Source organism: Pararge aegeria, chromosome 8 (assembly GCF_905163445.1).
Source record: "Pararge aegeria chromosome 8, ilParAegt1.1, whole genome shotgun sequence".
NCBI lineage: Eukaryota > Metazoa > Arthropoda > Insecta > Lepidoptera > Nymphalidae > Pararge > Pararge aegeria.
The window spans coordinates 8,633,605-8,655,651 of NC_053187.1; the positions used below are offsets into that span (position 1 = coordinate 8,633,605).

Below are 22,047 nucleotides of genomic sequence, written 5' to 3' on the forward strand. Positions count from 1 at the left end.
AAAATAATTCCGGAGTACATACTATTAGCAAATAGCAACGTGAATATAATTCAGCAGTAGGAAAAATCATTGTTTTTATTAGCATAACCTTTAGGTCCTCTCAAAGCCCTCTCAATTCTCCCTTTGGTTTCATTGAAATATTCACAAATGTGGGATATAAGTTTCGTTGGTAAATATTCATTTTGCCAATAAGATACTTTTTGTTGCACGAAAATACAAAAACTTTATCCCGATACAGAAATTTCACACGGTCAATGTAGCGAGACGCAAATAGTTTATAAATTTTATAAAAGGCTTAAGGTTAATATAAACCCAGTAGCTACAGCGAAGTGCCAATATCAATTTACACCAACTTTGTACCAACTTGGTTTTAAGTTTGACTTATAGAATGTCAATTGGGTTCAAACTAATAAAAACTTGAGACCAAAATACTTCGCGTAGCTATTTGTAACCAATGCTGAAGTTTACTACCTACTTATAGAAACTAGTGTTGCCCAAATTCAGTCTTGGTCTTGCAGTCTTGGTCTTGTTCTTGCGTTTTTGCAAGACCAAGACCAAGAACAAGACCGCGTATTTTTAGCAAGACCAAGACCAAGACTGACCGTGCAAGACTTGAGCAAGAACAAGACATAGCCTGCAAGACTCTTGCGTCTTGCAGCTAGGACTTAGCGCTATTTCACGGAGTAGTTAGGTGTAACAGTTCGGTGTATAGGTAGGTAGGTACGCTTAGGAATTCTATGAGACGCAAAAAACTATATCAAAGAATATGAAAAACTGGACCTATGCGCATTACGACTAATACCATAAACATAGCGAATAAAAAAATATCTATTAAAATCAAACTGAGTGCATGCATAGTTATGTTTTAACCATCGGCACTTTGATAATGCGGCATCAAAGGTTTTGTACTTACTTCTCAAAGAAATTTGCCGCTTTTCGGAAGTACATGGTTATGATACACGCGCCGGCGGCTTCTTTTGAAATCTAAAACAATCGTTGCCGCCGCGCCGAAATCATAACATTTGACACTATTCATGCAAAATAATTTCGAATTTTAAGAGTACCTACAGGTGTTCCAAAGAATAAATAAGTTTCAGAGTGCTTAGAATGAAAATGAATACATTATACTGATCACGCAAGTAGTATTATGATTAGGATAAAATGGTGAGGATAGGTAGTAGATGTCATAATAATTCATTCTAGTAAGTAATTATAATATTGATTACTTATATGGTTTTAAACTAATTACTTAGGTACTATTATTGTACATTTAGTCATTATATTTCTTAAGTTTTTACAAGAAAAAATAGCAAAAAAGTGTTCGAATATCTCTGAGAGAGATGATGAGAGTAAGTATTTACTAGCTGTGCCCGCGACTTCGTCCACGAGGAATAGTAACTTTGGAGGTATAGTGACGTTCAGGATTTATTTATTTATTTTAAAACTTCTGTCATCAAACATACAAACGAACTCTTCAGCTTTATAATATTAGTATAGATGCACGCCAAAACATTCACTTATATGTAAAGAATAGTGATTGGCACTAATTCTTTACATATATTTTATTCACGGGTCGCGTCTGTACAAGTAGGTAATATTTAGTGTGTGTTTGTACGCCGCACGCGGCATCGTTCGATTTGCGGCGGCATCCTTTTCATAGAGCCGGCACGTGGCGAGGCGGCGCGGTAAAAAGCAAGGAAACGTACTATAAATGAAGGAATTATTTTAATTCCAGTCATTTCCAATTGAGCTGTGCTTCGATTCTAACTTAATAATTGTTTTTACTAATTCTCGTTGTTTTCTAAAAACGTATCACGTGTACAATTTAATATGAGTGACGAAGATTCAAATTATTCTAGTCCGAGTAACGAGAGTTTGAGTCACAGATCTAAAAGACCCAAAAGCAAATTTGAGGAGTTTTTCGAAATAATTCATGCATCCCAAACTGCCTTGTGTAAATTGTGCCAACATAAAAAGATTGAAATAAAAATGAAAAACAGAAACACTTCAGGCTTAAGGAAACATCTAATGTCTTTCCACAAAAAGGAATCAGAAATATTTCTTCCTGTTAAACTAAAATTAAGTGGAGATATCACAAGCTTTTTAGTAACCGCTGGAAGAAGTGGACAGGTAAGAATATTTTTTTAACAGTTAAAAGAATTTTAACTCCGCGTAGCTATTCATGCGATACTTTCAAAAACGCCATTAACTTACGTAAGTATTTTTGAGTTAGTGGTGTTTTCATCTAGGGGTGCGACATATTAAGTATGTAATTATCGTCTTAAATATTTTTTATAAACACCCATATTTTCATTTAATCGGCCAGTAACAACTAAGTACTTTATTTTGGTAAATTACAGTACAGTGCAACCTTAATATAACAAATATCAATTTAACGATTTTCTCGATTTAACAACAACAAACCTCCTCCTCTTATACGCTCAAACCTAGTATGTTTTAAATAATAACACAAGATTTATTGTTTTGTTTCAGTCGGAAAACAGCAGTGACAACATCACGACAGCTACAGTTGATTGGGTGGTGAAAAAATATCTTCCCTTCTCATTTTTCGATGACGAAGCTACACAAGTATATTTTCGACGTATTTGCCCTAATATGGTGTTTCCTAAAAGGTCTACACTTAGAAGGAAAGTCAAAGAGCGATTTGAAGAGCTCCAATTGAATCTCAAGGAACGACTTCAACCATTATCATCTAAAATGTCGTTTACCATTGATGGGTGGACGTCAATTGCTGGTAGGAGTTACTACGGGGTTACTATTCATTATATAGACAACGAATGGAAGTATCGATCTGTAGTTCTTGATTTTATACCATCACGCGGTCGACATACTGGGGAAGATATTGCAACGATTTTCCATGAATGTTTATTGGAATATGGCATAATTGATAAAATACAAGGTATCACGGTCGACAACGCAACTGCAAATACCAAATTTATGTATGAACTGGGCAAACAGCTGCCGCCACACTTTGATTCAGACAATCAACATTTCCGGTGCTTTGCTCACATTTTAAACCTTGGTGTACAAGATTTATTAAAGACCTTAGCATTACACTGTGAGTCTGACACTAACGCGCAAGATCAGCAGTACGAAGACTATGCAGACGAAACTGAGGATGAGGAAGATGAAGAATCTGCACCAAATATTGCTGACTCGCGTACATCTGTAACAAAGTTACGCAGTATTTCCAGTAAAATAAAAAGAAGTGAGATAGTGAAGAAGAAGTTTCAGTCTGCTTGTGAAGCAGCTGGCGTGCCATCAAATCTAAATGCCATTCTTGACTGTCCAACGAGATGGAATTCCACACATGATATGATTGGATTTGGTTTAAAAGTGAGAGCGGGCATTGACATATTGTGCAGTTCTGTCACCGAATTGAATGATTTTCAAATCACAGCTAATGAATGGCAGGTACTCGAAAAATTACATAAATTTCTAATAAACTTTAAACTTTTAAGTACAAAACTTGGTGGAGACAAATATGTTACGTTACCGCTAGTCATTGTATCATTTAATCTCTTGCTAGATAAAATTGAATCTATGGTAAAACAGTTAGATGAGAAACCTAATCGATCTGAAGTGGATGAAAGGCTCATTCTAGCTTTCCAAGCAGCTCGAGACAAAATGCTTAAACATTACAAGAAGAGCAACTGGATTTATTGTACTTCTTTAATTTTAGACCCAAGGCATAAGGCTCAGACTTTTGACCTGACAATGTGGGGGAAGCAACTTAAAACAGAAAGTCTGCGCAAGTTCAATGAACTTTATGAAGAATATAAAAGTCTACACTCACTGAACAAATCTCTGGAATTACCAGAAAAAGACAATAAAGTATGTGATGAAGATGAAGACGTAATAGACTTTGATAAACTCTATGAATGTCCCTCGACGTCATCTGGATCTTGTCTTCAAGGCTTAGTGATAGACGAGTTGGAGGAGTACCTGAGAAAACCAAGAACTGCCAGCTCGGAAGACATTTTAGATTGGTGGAGGACGCATGAGACAGAGTATCCGATTTTATCGAAAATGGCCCGTGATTTTCTCTCAATACCTGCAACTTCAGTACCTGCTGAGAGGTTATTTTCTAAAGCATCATTAGTAATTAGAAAACATAGAAATAGGTTAAGTGATGAGTCAGCCAGATGGTTACTTTGTATTAATTCTTGGTCAAAAGAATTGATATAAAGTATCAATTTGTGTTGTATTTTATTTTTTATTCAAATAAATGATAAATCGTAAAACTCTTTTATTAAATTTCTTATAAGTTGAGGGTTCAATCTCTTTCTAGACAGATAAGTATTGTTCTTTGAAATACAGTCAAGTTATTGTAATTAATTTGTTTTTTTACATGTTTTAGCAAATGTAAGCTTATAAATCATAAATGTTTATTAAGAAACAGTTACTTCCATGGAAAACGACATATAGGTCAGTTGATTTTTCGAATTTCTTATCAAATCTTCAGTTATTTATTAATCTGCTTGATCTTTACTATGGCTATGTTAATTCAAGCTCACAATGTTCCAATTCTAATACGTTTTTCTAAGATTTAAAGTAAACTTTAATAAATAGTAATAGACTAATAGGTAATTGCAAGACTTGCAAGACTCTTGCTGCAAGACCAAGACCAAGACCAAGACTGGGAGCGCAAGACCAAAACCAAGACCAAGACCAGGTGTATTGGCGCAAGACCAAGACCAAGACTGGCTAAGTCTCGTCTTGTTCTTGCATTTGGGCAACACTAATAGAAACTAGTTAGCGTAACTCACGAGTGAGGTAAAGGACTTTGCAGACGTAAATACGTGACCTCGTAGAGATCTAGTGGGAATCCAGTTATTTAACATATCTTTAAATAGCATCTTCTTTAGGTGCTATCTTTTTTCTGCTTAGTCTTTATATCTATATATATAAAAGAGGATGTTTGTATATATGTCATCGATAAACTCAGAAACTATTTGACCGATCATTATGAAAATTGGTATGCTTATGTATTTTTTCACGGAGAAGGTTTATATGCTATGCCCATTGATGTAACTCCCCACCAGGCGGCGGTGTCAAGTATCGACTTCCGCCCCGTTCAACCGATTGTCATAAAAATTGGTATGACCATGTATTTTTCCACGGAGAAAACGAACATGCTATGTCCATTGATGTAACTCCCCACCAGGCGGCGCTGTTAAGTATTGACTTCCGCCCCGTTCAACCGATTGTCATAAAAATTGGTATGACCATGTATTTTTCCACGGAGAAAACGAACATGCTATGTCCATTGATGTAACTCCCCACCAGGCGGCGCTGTCAAGTATCGACTTCCGCCCCGTTCAACCGATTGTCATAAAAATTGGTATGAACATGTATTTTTCCACGGAGAATGTAAATATGATATATATAGATTCTTGGAAGTGTTAGAAGTAATATAGGATACTTTTTATCCCGTCATTAAGCTCGGTTCCTTTGGGAGAGGGGATGAGTGTTTGACGATTTAACATCATAACTCCGACAAATTAGAACCGATTTAAATAATTATTTTTGTACTATACAGGTATATGTGTTTAATTGTGTGCCCAAACTGTGGTTGGAGATAGACGACAGAACTCCTCAGCGGACAGCAGCAATTTAATGCCACATCAAAAAACAAACGCAGACGAAGTCGCGGGCAACAGCTAGTATATATATATATATTTCTTGTGTGCGTGTGTATGTCACTGAACTCCTCCTAAACGGTTGGACCGATATGAATGAATTTTTTGGTATGCGTTAGGGTGGCACCCTGGATGGTTTAGATTCACAAATCAGCCCGACAGATGGCGCTGGGGTCCGCTAGTATTATATATTTCTTGTGTCCGTGTGTATGTCACTGATCTCCTCCTAAACGGCTGGACCGATTTGAATGAATTTTTTGGTATGCGTTTGGGTGGCACCCTAGATGGTTTAGATTCACAAATCAGCCTGACAGATGGCGCTGGGGTCCGCTAGTTTTGTATAAAAGAATAATGTCTAGCACCAACGCTTGCGGTTGATGGACACAGGGAAGAAATTTATAGGAGTTGTCCCTTGTATGCAATGCGAAACTATTCTCTGTTCATCGGCGATGGTTTTTCTCTTACCATCATCTGTTTAGTCCGTCAATTAATAGTATACAAATCTGACTATATTATTTGCAGTTGGTACATTATTTCCATTTCTCACTGATTTACTGATTGATTTCAGTAGCCTATAACAGTCTGCGCATAATCACTACGCTAGACAGACGGCTTCGTGTTCAGAGTAGATAGTAGCATAGAGGACGCTTCTGCCCATTCTCCGTTATATTAGTCACCTCGTACGAAACCGCGTGAACAGGAAGGCTGGAGAAAATATGTATTCTGATCTGGCGTCCTCACACGACATATATTTACATTTACTTCATGTTACATACGTATACGTTTCGCATACACGCTCGCTATTCTATTCAGATTAATATATTACACACCACTGTCCGGCAACAAGATTAGTAATTCAATGTATTCAATATAACTTTGTGTATACCTACTTTGTATATCTATATACGAACATGCATACAAAGTCACTCAATCAGAACTAATTAGTCATTACACTCATTAGCGCTTGGTTTAGAAACCTATTCTGTAAGCTGTGTTATTCAACTCATCAAATGGTGAATAAATAATTGTTATTTTAATATTGATTTTGATGAGTTAAGCCTAATTGGCTTTATTAATTATGTTTACAATAGATAATTAATTCATGCAAGGCAACTATTTATTTTTTGATTACAACGCATTTTTACTAATAATATTTATATACTCAATTATAAAATGTTTTTAATAGGTCAAAAGTTGCGATTGTTTAGGTAATCGTTAGGTAATCGTTTTCAATGGACGGAATAGAATAGAATAGAAAAACTTTATTGCAACACAACACAATAGGAAAAATACAAAGAAAACAGTAGAAGTACTTAGTGCTAGGGTGCAAAGGCGGCCTTATAATAAAAGTGATCTTTTAAAGGCAACCTGAGCGTACGAAGCCGACAGATAAGGTATACGTCATCATCACCGTCCTATCAACCCATTACCAGTCCACTACGGTACACGGGTCTCCCCCCAAAAGTGAGAAGGTATCACCCTTTCTGGTTTCATTGCAAACACCTTATTTTAATTGTGTTTTGAGTTCAAGACGATTAGTGAGGGGACCGTTTTGTTATTTTGACGGCTTATTGGCGCAGTGAATAGTAACCCTGCTTTCTGAGTGCAGTGCTGCAGGTTCGATTTCCACAACTGGAAATATTTTGTGTGATGAACAGGATTGTATTTCAGTATCTGGTTATTTATTTATATATATTACAGGTATTTTTTATACATATAAATTATGCATCAGTAATTTTAGATCCACAAGCCACGCTTACTTTTGGGGCTTGATGACAACGTGTGTTTTTTCGTAATATATATATTTAATTATTATTTAAGTCACATTCATAGGATTATCGCTAGATAGTTCTATGAAATGATATCCAATGATACCGTATCCAATCTGATGATATCGTAAAATAATGTGCCTATTGCCTATCCCTGTCATATCCGTGCCATTTTAATGCGCTTCCATCTCTCTATTACTTGAATTAAATGCTTCCTTGACATCATAAAACAAAGAAATCATAATGGGTTTTGAACCCGTAAATCTCAAGTAGTTTGTATTAAAGACTGAACCGAGTTTGTCTATTGCAAAGAGAAGAAAATTGAATTTAAGGTAATTTTGGGTCTCTTTTGTCATTTTCAATGTCTACCAAAGTGGGTCTGTTACTGGAAAGACGTACCCTTTGATATTGAGATATCAAAGGATACTTCTCCGAATTAGATTGTATCTGAAAATATAATTTTCAAAAATAAGTATTCAGTTTAAAAATAGAAAGGTTATTTACCATAGGTTTTTCTTTTCACAACTTGTGGTTATATTGTGTTGGTAATTTCTGTGGTTACGTGATTTACCTATTTCAATGAGAGTTCTCAGAAACTCTTGGATTTAGTTTCGCCCTTCGCCTTTATCATATCTACCTTTGAACAGCGAGGTAATGTAGAGGTACAGGATCTGCAACTTTACCTTCATGAGATTCCATTCACATGAGTAGCTTTGCTTCCCCGTTTTTTAACACATCCATCCATTGAACATTATCTATGGCTAGTGTGCTATAAGTTAGACTTAATCATGGGCTTTCTCAGTGTCTACGCAACAGACATATTTACATTTTTTCGTAGGCCGACCTACGCTGCGTTTACCCCATCGAGGTGGACAGATGACATCAGGCGAGTCGCTGGGAGCCGCTGGAGGCAAGCTGCCCAGGACCGTAGATTGTGGAACACCCTACAAAAGACCTATGTCCAGCAGTGGACGTCCATTGGTTGAAATGATGATGATGATTATTATAAATGCAAAACTATACGGTACCCACGAGATTTGGGAAAAACTGTAATAAAGAAGAACGCGGACAAATGCTAGTATATTTATGTCAAAAATACACTATCCAACACCAATTTTTTGTATTTTTTTTATTCTATTATCCAATTCAATATTCATAGATTTCATTTTAGTTTTATTTATTTAAATATGTTATTTATAATTCTAGTCAGTTTCACCCAAACAGATATCTTATAATTTACATTAAAAAAATTTGAATAACTGAATATATTTCTTTCTTCCCTAAATTTTCATTGCTTATCGTGAGCCTATTAACTTGACTAATGAATAATGAGTATAGTAAACTTCAACTTATATTAATTACAAATAAGATATATTTTTACTTACTGCACTGATCGACACTGCTATTTACTAGCTCAAATCGTCTTTTCGTTGTTAAGTGTATGAGTATAAATATTATTTATGTGATTTGGCAACAAAGAAACCTGAGGTGGTAATATCTAACGAAGGCTTAGCAGAAAACAGAGACTGTGTATTCTGTAGTACGAGTCTCATTTAAATTTATCGTACATATTTAGTGCATTTCATTAAACTGATTATTCGAGGCGGTACATAATAATATGACTGTCTTAAACTTCTATCATAATTAACACAATATGACATAACCGGATTTAAGTCTTGTTCTAGTTTCCTTTATAAAATCTAGAATGCTAGTTTCAAATATAGTTCGTACCTACGTACTCATGTTTAAAGTTATTTTCTGGTCCAGTGTTTGTTAAGATGATGAGAATTCTAAAATGAGGCAACTTATTATATTATTAAAACAATAGAGTTCTTCATAGTGACATCTTGAGCATTTTCCTGACTAAATGGTTATCCGATAGGGATAAAGGGATAAAATAAAAAAAAATATTACTATATTAAAAGGGATTGATTAATGTATAAAATGTAAGATACTGATTATTTTGGTTGTGTTAAATATTATCAAGGTAACTAAAATTGCAATAAAAGCATAGCAAATAAATAGAACCAGCTTTTTAGGAAAATCGCGTTGCTATAATATTCATTCGTTCGTATTTATACTAGACAAGTCTCAAGCGAAATCGAGCGAATACAAACGAAATCAACATTTTAAAATAAATACATAACGAGACTGGCTATTTTAATCAGAACTATTTAACGTACATTTTCAATAGTCTAGCAGTACCTATTGAAACAAAAAGGGTACAAAAACTTTTATTTAACACTAGACCATTTCAGACTTTTATATTGCCACCAGAAACGGTGGCGTCAAAGTTAAAATATGTTCAAAGGAAAGTTAATTTGCATGTTAAAGAATAGACAAACGGGTTAGTGGGTGCCTTATCAAAAAAAAATGTGCACAGTTTTGTGTACTGATAGAAAAAAAAGCAGTTTCTCAATTGTCGAATTAAGGGAGATAGGTCATGGGTTATTGTTAGTTAGTTAGTTAAAATGAGTAAGATAACGCTTTGTATAAGCATACTTTTTTTTTTCTATATATACTGAAGGTTACAAGTTATCACCATGCAAAATTTTGCAAATCGATATATGGTAACTCGACAATTTTTTTTAACAGTTCCTTGTTGCTTTTCTGGGGTAAAAAACACCATGTTTACGGGAGCTATAGATATGCGCTCGACTGTAACAATAGGTAGATCTTTCTCCGAGCGGGTGATCGTGCTCGCGGATCGAGGTTCAACCGTTATTCATCTTTGAAAGTTGTATGTATGGTATGGTAAATGTTTGTGGTCGCTAGCGCGATGCAGGATCTTTGTGGCGCCATCTAGTTTGGTTATGTGGTGATCGTCACACCATGTTGTCATAACATGTGAAAGCTATATTAAAAAGTACCTTATTAAAAAGTATGCCTAAAAAGCAGACAATTATATTTTCCGACATGTTAGGTAAAGGTTTTGGACCTATTATGAACCATTACCTTGATCACTCAGTGACTAATAGATGTTCACCAGGGGCTAGCTTAGATTATCTTATTAATAGTTTGAATAGTGACTATTTAGATGTAAATAAAAATGTTGTTCTCTTAATAGGAGACAGTTTGAATGTCAAAAAGCATCAAATTATAAGATGCATTGATAAATTACTAGCTTTACATAGTAAAACTCAATGTAAATTCGTTATGTGTGCCTTTCCTTACTGTGGCTCATTTAGTTCAAAGCAGAATGAACATATTTATAATTTGAATTTATTAATTTATAACCTGACATGCCGTCATAGTGACGCAGTCTTTTATTTTGACATCAATAAATCCATGTCATCCCTATTGTCTAGAGATAGTTTAATTTTATCTAAGAAAAGTAAGCATCACTTGGCATCTTTACTAGCTTACAACTTAAATGATACTGTTACAAGTATTGTAACTAAGTCTATTGACACCTCTACATATTGTACTTCAAGTACCACCAATATTTCTAATATTGACCCTAGTACTTGTTCTAGTACTATAATTAATTGAAATAGTTATTTAAACTAGACAGTGAGACAACGGGGAAGCTCTGTAATATGAACATTGTACATCAAAACATACAGAGCTTCACCGGCAAAGAATTAGAAATAGAACTGTTTGTTGAAAAATTCAATATACACATATTGTGTATAACTGAGCATTGGCTCACTGGAGCACAAATAGCAGTTAACATCGATAACTTCAAAGTGTGTTCTTTAGAAAGACTGCTATTCATGGTGGATCCTTAATTTTTGTACGCAATAATATAACTTGTAAGGAGCGAAAAGATATAGTTAGTCTTTCTGTGGAGCGCATAATTGAACTGTCTTGTGTGGAGCTGGAGCGTTTTATAATAGTGTGTGTGTACCATCCCCCCTCAGGTGATTTCAACCAATTCGAGGATGTAATGGAAGATGTCCTTAAGCGATTGTGTATGTCTACTAAAAACGTAATAGTATGCGGGGTTTTCAATGTTGATATCTTATTACATAATACTACTACGACTAGGTTGTTAAACTTATTTAAATGCTTTAATTTGAATAATGCTTTCGATGAACCTACTAGAATCACAGCAACTTCAGCATCTTGTTTAGATAATATTTTTTTTAACTGTGATATCTTAGGTAAATCGATATTAAACAATTTAAGGTCAGATCATTGTGGCCAACAAATTACTGTTGTTGGTACTTATAGAAATAAACATATTGTTAAGTACAGGCCGATAACTCAGAGTAAACTGACGCGATTTGAAGGTGAAATATCAGCCAAAATTCCCGCTCTCTTTTTTGAAAACTGTCATCCCGACAATCTTTATCGTACGCTTTTCAATGAAATAGAAAGTGCATTTAATAAAGTATTTAATATTAAATACATAGATTTTAATAAAAAAATGAGGTTTAGTGATTGGGCGACTATAGGCATTTACAAAAGCAGGGATAAGTTGTATGAGCTATATGATGAAAAACAATACAATCAGACTCCAACTTTCCTTGAATATGTAAAAAGTTACTCCAAAACATTTAAAAATGTTTGTAGACAAGCTAAGTCGCTATTCATTAAAGATCGGATAGTAAAATCTGAAAACAAAATACAAACAACCTGGAAAATTGTTAATAATGAATCTGGGAAAACTAAATCTCGAGACGGAAATTTTGAATTAATTATTAATAATAATATGGTAACTACTGATGCAGAAGTTGCAAGTACTTTTGAAAACGTTTTTCAGAATGTTCCTATTTTGTTAACAGATTTACTAAATTCCTCACCTACTGCAGCTCAGAATTTATTAAGAGGCAACATTAATGAGTGCAAAGTTTTATTTCATTTCAAACATATAGATGCATCGGATATCATTAAAAACTTCAAGTTGTTAAAATTAAAGAAAACAGGTGATATATGGGGAATGTCGGTAAAGGTAATATCTCATATTATTGACGTCATTGCTCCTCTTTTAGCCATAATTTTCAATGAATGTGTTGATTTAGGTACTTTCCCGAACCTAATGAAACATAGTAAACTCATTCCTCTATTTAAATCTGGTAATAAAAATGATATAAACAATTACAGACCTATCTTAATCTTACCAGCTCTTAGTAAGATATTTGAAAAAAATATATTAAATCAACTTTTATATCATTTTAATGTAAATAACTTACTACACCCTGAGCAGTATGGCTTTACTAAAGGTCGTAGCACAACGGACGCAGGCGCTAAACTTATAAAACATGTTTATGATGCCTGGGAATGTTCACAGAACGCCATGGGTGTTTTTTGTGATCTATCTAAAGCTTTCGATTGTGTTGATCATAAAACCTTGCTTCTTAAGCTAAGCCACTATGGTATCCAAAACGTTGCACTAAATTTGGTTGCCTCTTATCTCAGCAATAGAACCCAAAGAGTTTGCATAAATGATGCAAAGTCTCAGGGTTCAAATACCTCAATGGGTGTCCCACAAGGCTCGATTTTGGGTCCTTTTCTATTTTTAGTGTTTATAAATGATCTACCGTACCATGTCAGTGGAACATGCGACATTGTATTGTTTGCAGATGATACATCTCTAATTTTTAAGACTGATAGGAGTAAAGATAACTCTGACGAAGTAAACCGTGTTATGTCGCATGTGTCGCACTGGTTTACAGTTAACAACTTACTATTAAATGCAAAAAAAACAAAGTGTGTCGAATTTATCTTACCAAATGTAAAGAAAATTGATAAAAATATAATGATAAATGGTGAATCACTAAGAATAGAGACTTCCACAGCTTTTCTGAGCGTGACCTTGGATAATAAGCTACAGTGGGGTGCCCATATAGATTCACTAGCGGGTAAACTAAGCTCGGCTGCCTACGCAGTCAGAAAAATTAGACAGATTACTGACGTTGAATTAGCTAGGCTAGTTTATTTTGCGTACTTTCATAGTGTTATGTCCTATGGAATCTTGTTATGGGGTAAAGCAGCTGATATCGAAACTATATTTATATTGCAGAAAAGAGCGGTACGGTCAATATATAAACTTAAATCACGCGAATCCCTCCGTGAGAAGTTTAAAGAAATAGGCATACTTACTGTAGCTTCACAATATATTTATAACAATATAGTATTTGTAAGACAACATATTAGTATTTGTAAAAAAATAGTGGACATAAACAGTCGACTTACAAGAAATGGTCATAAATTAGTGTCATCTGCATATCGTCTGCGTAAGGTACAGGGATCATTTGTGGGATTGAGTATACGCTTTTATAATATGATTCCTAAGGTGATTTTGGACCTGCCAATGCACAAGTTTAAAGAATTTGTTAAAACACACTTATTACAGCGAGGTTACTATACAATTAATGAATTTTTTAATGACAAGGTTGCTTGGAAGCTTCCGGCTCCGCTTTCAGCTCTCACAAGATAGAAAAATGAATGTTAAAATGCAAAATGTAAATTGTTGATGTTGGAAAAGAGCAACTGCTGAGTTTCTTGCCGGCTTCTTCTCGGTAGAATCTGCCTTCCGAACCGGTGGTAGAATCACTACAAACAGACAGACTTGACGTTTCAAAAGTGCTTATATTAGGCCTACTTGAAATAAATGAATTTTGAATTTTGAATTTTATATAATATGTGCCTAATTCCAACAACATCTGTGTTTAAATCCAAGAAAAGTAGCAAGCAAACAAACATTTCTTTCATTCATGTATGGATGTATGGATTGGACACTTTATCAATTTGGTGAAGAGTATATTCATCATCAGGGATAAAATACGAAACAATGAACTAAAGCAAGATCATAGATTGTGAATTACTTTTGAAATCATGTAATCATGTTAACAACAATATCAAAGTAAACTGTGTTCTTAGATATTTTAACACAATGATTAAAACTTTTCGTATAGCAGGTTCGATATTGCATATGGGAATAAAAATAAGGTATATTAACCTCTTTGAAAAACTGATTGATTCTCGATTGGTTATTATTGAAATACAGCATAGCATAGGCAACATAGTATAGGCAACAACGGTACAAAAGCACTTAAATCCGGAGATGACAATAATGAACAAAACGACAAAGAAGAAGAAGTGCCTAACGCCCAGGCAGTTTATAAAATGTTACGTAATATTTATCAAACAACTAAGCTTTCAAATCTGTAACATACCCGCTTATGACAAAGTTGACTTACGAGAGATTTTAATCAACGGATATTCAATATAAAATATGTCTGTTGCTCTAAGGGTGTCATCACAAGGAGCAGTAGCTATTGGTACACTATGCTTGTTTTTTCTAAGATAGATAGCTCTCTCCATCACCCACTGAGTATTTTTGAGCCTTAGGTCATCACTTATTACTGGAAACACGCTGTTTTCGAAGGCTTTGGTCTAGGCTCTTATTACATATCACCTATACTAGTCCATTGCTGGACAAAAAGCATCCCTAGCGGGAGGGAATTTCCACACAGATTCGTGACGGCAGTACATTACCTTAGTCGCCTCGTACGATATCCGCGCGAAGTGGAATGGTCGTGAAAGGTACGTACTATAGGTACGTTCTGCCATTACGACTGGACACTTGGCGCTTATAGCTAGATCCAATGTTTGCAGCCTTTGGTTTTCTATATCCGGAAGTGAAAGGTTCTATGGTATGGAAGTAGTGGGTAAAATGGAAAATACCTCTATAAACACGTGAAGAATGGCGGGCGCCACTACGCACGGATACACGGCCACGGTGCATTCTAGAACGAAATTCAGTTCGATTTGCGCTAGCCTGAGAAGAGTGCATGTGATTTGAGTATTGACACTGTGAATTCTTACAAAAACATCAAATTTTTGAAGTGGAATTGTTTGTGTATAAATTTCTTTTTTGACCAAAATAAAATAATTGTTAGGTTATAGATGTCTTGACATTATTAATATGACCAGCACCTTCGTGCGATTCCTGGCCACCATGTTACATAAGTGTTTAATTCAGAAGCTAAATTATATAATTGCATCGAAGTTAACAAAAATTCAATGCTACTGTATGGTTATATAAAACAATAGGTATGCCCACGGCCTTATAGGACGTCAAAACCATGTGAACTGAATATTCTCGAACAAAGCAATACCAATTTGAGTTTGCCGTGTCTGTGTTGACTGGATATTGAGTTTGTTGAATGGATTAAAATAATCTGAATATCAAAATTCATGCTAACGTTAACATTTAAAAAAATTAAAATATGTCAGAATGTAAAGACAAGCTAAATATAACAGCTTATAGAGAATCAATGATATAATATGTCAGTTTTAAACCATTCAAAGTATAAACTACGTAGACGATATGATATTATAAATGCGATGGCTTGTTTTTTTGTATTCGAAGTTTTGCCTAGATATACGTAGGATGTGTACATAAAAAACCGAAAAAAAAATGCAACAGCTAAGCTTGTTTCCTTCACGTTCTATTCACATTGGGATGACATTTTAAACACTACTTAATTCTACATTGAAACGTATCAGGCGAGAGTAGGTATACTAGTAGTTTTACTAGCGGTGCTGGTAGGGAAGTGGAAATTCAGTTATAGGTGAAATATTTAATGAGTAAATGTAGGTACCTAACAAGATTTCTTATATACCAGGCCAATATGATTTGAGCCGACGACATGCCCTCTTTTATCTTGAAAACTAGTTTATGCAGCCTTTGACAATATTTTTAAGAATCGTAGATAAAAACCTTTGGGAAAAATAAAATCTATGTGAAGTTTGGATAAATTAATGGATTTTATTGGCTGATTCGTTCTTCGTATGGTGTTTATTTATATGATGATATTTCTTAAGTTTAGTTCGGCGGGTACATACCACGATAATATTTTGGATTTGTCGATATTTAGACCCAATTGCATGGATCGTGGTCACGACTGGACTGCGTAGGTACGAGATGTCAAGTTGGATGTCACGGGCAGAATCTGACTACCCGCTTTCGTGTTCTTTTTGTCGGTATTTCACGAACTGTTCGACACACTACACTGACAACGTCACTTTTAAATTGAGAAGCTGTACAATGCTTTCTTGGTTTGCATAATTCTATCACTGGGTTCCACACCCTTGCTAATTTAAAACCGTCCTCACGATTGAAATTTTTGTGCTTCCGAATTTCAATCGCTTCACGAACTAGTCTTGGAATATAAAGACGGTCGGTGGAGAGAACTTTAGGGTCATGTATGATGTAGCTCTATCCAGTGCTGGGTGCCCCCTTGTAGAATGTGCTCCGCAATCGCTGACTTCTGTGTTTCATTGTCTCTGCATTTGGCACTGGATAGAGCTACATGTTGATTAACCACGAAAATCTTAGTTTAAAATCTTTAATTATATGATGATATTTTAATATTGCTTGGTGGTTTCATAAATAGGCGAAAATATAGTTGTTTATTCTTTTGTGATGTGTGTTTATGTGTCATGCTACATCTGTTTAATGTAAAAAACACAGATATTATAGCGTTTAGTATGGTCTTAGGTTATGTTATGATGTTTTTATCGTGTGAAAAATGGGGAAACTTACCAGTTTTTACCAACTTAAATGTGACTTGTTGTTGGTTTTTCAGTTGCTCATTATGCGTTGGATGCGTCAGCTCCCGAAGGGCCATCTCCAAGGATGGCTGCTGCATGGTGGCTGGGCGAGCTGGTGACGGATCTTTCGCTCGACTAAGCTTTCGGAAAAAGCTAACTTTCTTCGGCTTTGAGTTTGTTCCTGATGAGCAAAACAAAAAAAAATAAAACTATGTATAGAATAGAAAGTTAGAGTTATGACAAACCAAACATAGAAACGCTACTGAAATAAAACTCAATGACTATCACTAAATAAAGCGTAGTGTTAAAGTTTGCAATCACCATGCAATATGAACGTGACCGCCACGTATTATTATTTATTAGTCGATGAACAGGCTTTCAATCCCAAACTCAAACTTTCAGTCAAAAACCTTCGAACGATGATCGTTGAGTCGGAGGCGTAGATAGTGAGGAGGTCCGAGCGGAGAGCGTCGGAGAGGAACTTGGAGCGGGTTCGGAGTACGGACGCGGAGGGAGCAGACTAAGGGAGGATGCGGTGGGGGACGGGAAATGCGCCGCAGAAACATCAGACCGACGGTCTGGCTCAGGAGTAGTCACGCGTATATTCGCGCAGAATTCGGGCGTGCTCGCAACTTCGAACAGAGCATCGAAATCCCTGTCGAAAATGTTCTTCCGCGAGAAGGCGGGTGTTGGAAGCGGCGCTGGCAGTTCGAATTCATCGGGGGCCGGAGTCCTTACAATTTTTCCAAACTCGGTGTCCTCATGACGGCCGAGTTTTTTAAAAAGTTTGGTGGCCTTGGTGCGCTCGCGCTGCTTAGCCGGCCGCTCGAGCGACGGCGACGGCGAGGCCGGCGCGCGCTCCGCAGGCTCCGGGGGCGCCGTTTTGGGGACGGAGGTGGCGCGGGGCGGGGCGGGGGTCGGGGTCGGGAGATTCGCGCTTCTCGGCGAGGGCGGCGGTGGCCCGATGATGATATCGAGCGTCGGTCGCTGCCTAGGCCGTGGCAGCGAATGCGAGCTGTATGTCAGGGAAACTACTTCGTCCGCAGGATATATTACGTACATCCCTGGCGAGACCGCATCGCGCCGGCCCCTCGCGCCCTCCGAAGAGGTTCACGCGCGTCTGTCTTACTACCTACCTAGTTTGCCTGAAGATATGGCAAATGATTTTATCTACTATACAAGACGTTTTGGAAAACGGAGACCGTGGAATGTTTCTACTATATGTAGCGTGATAGGAGTAAGGAATGTTTTTTGGGAGAGATTTTGAGCCATGTATAGGAGGTAGGATATATTTCTTCGCGCGAAATTGTCGCTAGTCCTTAAGATGTCTTCAACCTAAAGAAAAACAATCAAAGTCAATTATACTTAGGAAATAATAGCAGTCAAATAATAATTATGGAAAAACAAATGATAACGAGTCACAGTGGGAATTTGTCTTTCTTGGTTATAAATAAATAAATAAATATACTACGACAATACACACATCGTCATCTAGTCCCAAAGTAAGCGTAGCTTGTGTTATGGGTATAGAAAATAATTTATTAAAATTAGTATTAATAAACAAAAATAAACTAAAATAACTTATGTACGACCTGCCTAAGTAAAACTAAATAAAATCTAAAACGTCTTCGAAACCATCGCAGCGAGGCATAGTGCCTAAAATGCTGATAGTATTATCGCCTAAATGTGTTACGCATTTAAGGTATCGACACAGGTGGCATTCCAAGTCATAAAGAGAATAAATTCATTCATATTCATTTCGTTAAAAAATCAGTTTCTTATAAAAAAGTAGTATGGCGACTGAAGTTTATTCTGAAACGGATAAGTTCACAATTTTTATACTACGAGTGATATTGCTTTTCCGTTTTCATTCACGCACGGATCTAGACCATATTATATTGCATGCATAATCGTAGTAAATGTTGCTTAGTTTGTGCAGTTGTCACTGGAAATTCAATGTTGATGTAAGAAATTAAACAAGAAAGAAGTTAGAGCGAATCTAAGACAGCGATCACTTAACCATTATATTTCAAGGTTAAGCTGAAATATAATGGTGTTGCGAGCGAAATAAAAGTTTTTCAAACAGGACATTGTTTCTAATTAAGTAGAGATAACTCAATTTTTTGAGCAATCTATGATTCTTTATATGAACCTACAAGTTTTGCAGCATCCTTTATGTAGGTACAATTAAATAAAGAAATAGTCGGCTGCATAATATTCCCGAAGTTCGATGAAATTTTCCCGCGGTAACATATCGGGTATATGTCTAGAGAGAAATACTTTATATTCTATCGTCCAATAATACAATAATTATAACGAACAGAAGTCCTATAATACAATTATTGTATCAAATCATCACATGAGTAGAAACTTCCTCGGTCCTACTAATGTGATGATTTGATACATAATATATGAATTTTTGCTTATACAGATGAATTAAAAAAAAAACGGTTTATTGAATAACATCCTATGCAAGATGTCATGTAAACACTGCAGTGCGTTGTAATCTTCATTATTTGAGTAAATCATTTCAATGCAAATAAATACTTAATTCCATCTTCTCTACCTGATGTGTAGGATACTAAACACATTATGCCCTAGAGATTCTTCAGATTAGAAAGACTGCCAATGAAAGGCGATTGAAATGTCACGTGTATACTTTGTGGGTCCTTTAAATGTGTTTTCGTGTTCATGGTGCATCTTTTTGACAAAAATTATACTGTGGCGTGTGCCATGTTAGCGGTGATTGGGAAGTTGAACCCAGGAAAACCACGTTCTAACAAAAGTTACATGTCAATCCAATCAGAAAAGCTATGTAATAATTGACGAGATATTAATTCCTATTATGAAATATTAATTAAACTAATGAAGCTGAGAGGTATGTTAAAATCATGAGCTCTTGCTACACACTCGACCTATTTTCATTTGTGTCATTCGAGTGACATCGCTTAGTGCGTAAACTACATTTTGCAAGTACGGTCAGTATTATTTTTTTAACTTCGCAGTAAAGCAAATAAACCCAAGTTATCTCTGTCGTTTTTTTTTGTGTATCGCTGCGATTTATAATTAATTTGTTCTTAGCTATGTTTGATGTAAATCGCTTCAAGATGGCATCTGGAGGCGGATCAAATATTCATCACATCTTCCTCAGTATGGGTATTACATGAAAGGGCTTGACTAGTAAAATACTATACACTATCACAGTAGTCAAATCCAAGATCACCGTCATCAAGAAATGGGAAATCACATATTTTTTAATCACTCCCTCAATATAAATAATGTTAACGATATTGGATATTGGAAGTTAGGGTTAAGTTCGGGTTTTTAAATTTCAAACTTATATATATTTAATTTAGTTATTCGTTTCTCTGAACATTTTTTTTTCGATATTAATATTATAAGTATGAATGTGAGATAACAGATAAAATGAATACAGAATGACCCCGCCACTTAATAGTCTAATCCAGAATCTTCAGATGGAAAATATAATTAAGTATTGCTATCCTTACATTTAGGGAAGAGTTGGAAAAGGATAACACTACTAACAGTGTGGAAAAGGGTAATACTACTAAAAATATTAAAAGGGATAACACTACTAAAAGTATGGAAACGGATAGCACTAATAAGTTTCATCTGCTGTCTGAACTAAAGTTAGGATTAAATTGATTATTAATTTCACTCGTTATGCTGTTGGTGTACCTAATTGTTCATGATTTGCCCGTTGATCAATTTCATACTCTGTAGTATGTACATAACACATATCTAACTACAACAAAATTCTATCGTAATCAGTTAAAATTTCATAATGGGTATATGAAGTAACATACCTACTAATTAAAATTGGAAATTTCATCTTTCAATGTACACAAAATATTCAAGTTAAGCTTTCATATATTTGTGTCCATGAAACTCAAAAAGTTATAACTAAATTTACGAGTCGTATATATTTTTTATTCCTAAGATTCATAGGAAAGGAAATTGGTAGCGTTTTTATGACGTTTCAATAAGAAAAGTGTTAAAAGAAAGAAAGAAGAGAATTTGGCTAGAGAAGTTCACATTGAATTCATAATATTATGTTGAATAAAGTATGTTGAAATAATGGCACGACATGTAAGAAACGGAATCTTTTTTTGAACGGAAGTTAATTGCATGTCCATTGCAATTTGTAACATATCGCCCGCAGCTCGGACGCAATACGAGCGTACATTGTAAATGACGTCTAGTTATGCTCTCGTTGTTGGGATAAATCGAAGTCGGTCAGTGCCTCCTTATAAGAGAGGTTGGCGTATGACTACGCTGGTATAAGTTTGATAGCACGAGCACCCCTATTCATCATTCTTAGTCCCTAGTACCTAAAGTAAGTAAACGTTATTGCAGTGTTTCCTACAAATATACAGTTGTTTAAAAATACATTTCTTCATCAATAAAAAATGATTACACATTTACAATTTACTTGAACACATACAAATCGCTATGCTTCGTAATAACTAAAAAAAGTCAAATCGGGCTGTTTATCAGCTGGAATAAAAACTACATTGAAAAAAAATTAAAAAATTTGTTTAGAAATTGAAGTTTTTGTTTACAGTTTGTCGGAGCGTGTTGTCTACAATGGATAGTATTGAATTGCATGCTTTTATTAATTACTGCTGTACTTAAATTTCAGTATAAAACAAGTCAGCACAGATTTACAGGATACTGTAGATACTAAAGCTTTTAGCTATTTAGCCCTTAACGAAATATAACTAAGTGTATTAAATTCACATTACCCAAGTCATCATTATCCAAGTCATAAAAACAATTTTTCGAACAGACTTAGCTTTGCAGCATACGCGGTTAAAAGATTCGTCTTAGGACAGGTATAGAAACTGCTAGGCTTGTGTTTTATAGTTACTTTCACTGCATTTTTTCTGACGGTATTTTATTATGGGGTATTGCTGCTTATATTGATTCTTTTTTTGTATTGCAGAAGAGGGCTGTTCGTGCAACATGTAAAATGGGCCCAAGAGAATCATTAAATTTAAAGAAGCTAAAATAATTACGGTGCATAGTCAGTACATATTTCAAAATTTAATTTATTAATATATATAAATACTAGCTGTTGCCCGCGA

The 22,047-nt window shown here is 35.3% G+C and overlaps 1 protein-coding gene across 1 annotated transcript in view; it reads right to left on the reverse strand.

Moving 5' to 3' along the window:
* Window positions 1-22,047, reverse strand: part of LOC120626095 — a 279,619-nt gene that overhangs the window by 194,138 nt on the left and 63,434 nt on the right. Inside the window, exons 2-3 of the mRNA XM_039893388.1 lie at window positions 17,350-18,274; window positions 16,932-17,120 (exon numbers count right to left, since the gene is read on the reverse strand). Coding sequence (XP_039749322.1) covers window positions 16,932-17,120; window positions 17,350-18,001 — 841 coding nt within the window. The 5' untranslated portion in view covers window positions 18,002-18,274. The remainder of the gene's footprint in view (window positions 1-16,931; window positions 17,121-17,349; window positions 18,275-22,047) is intronic.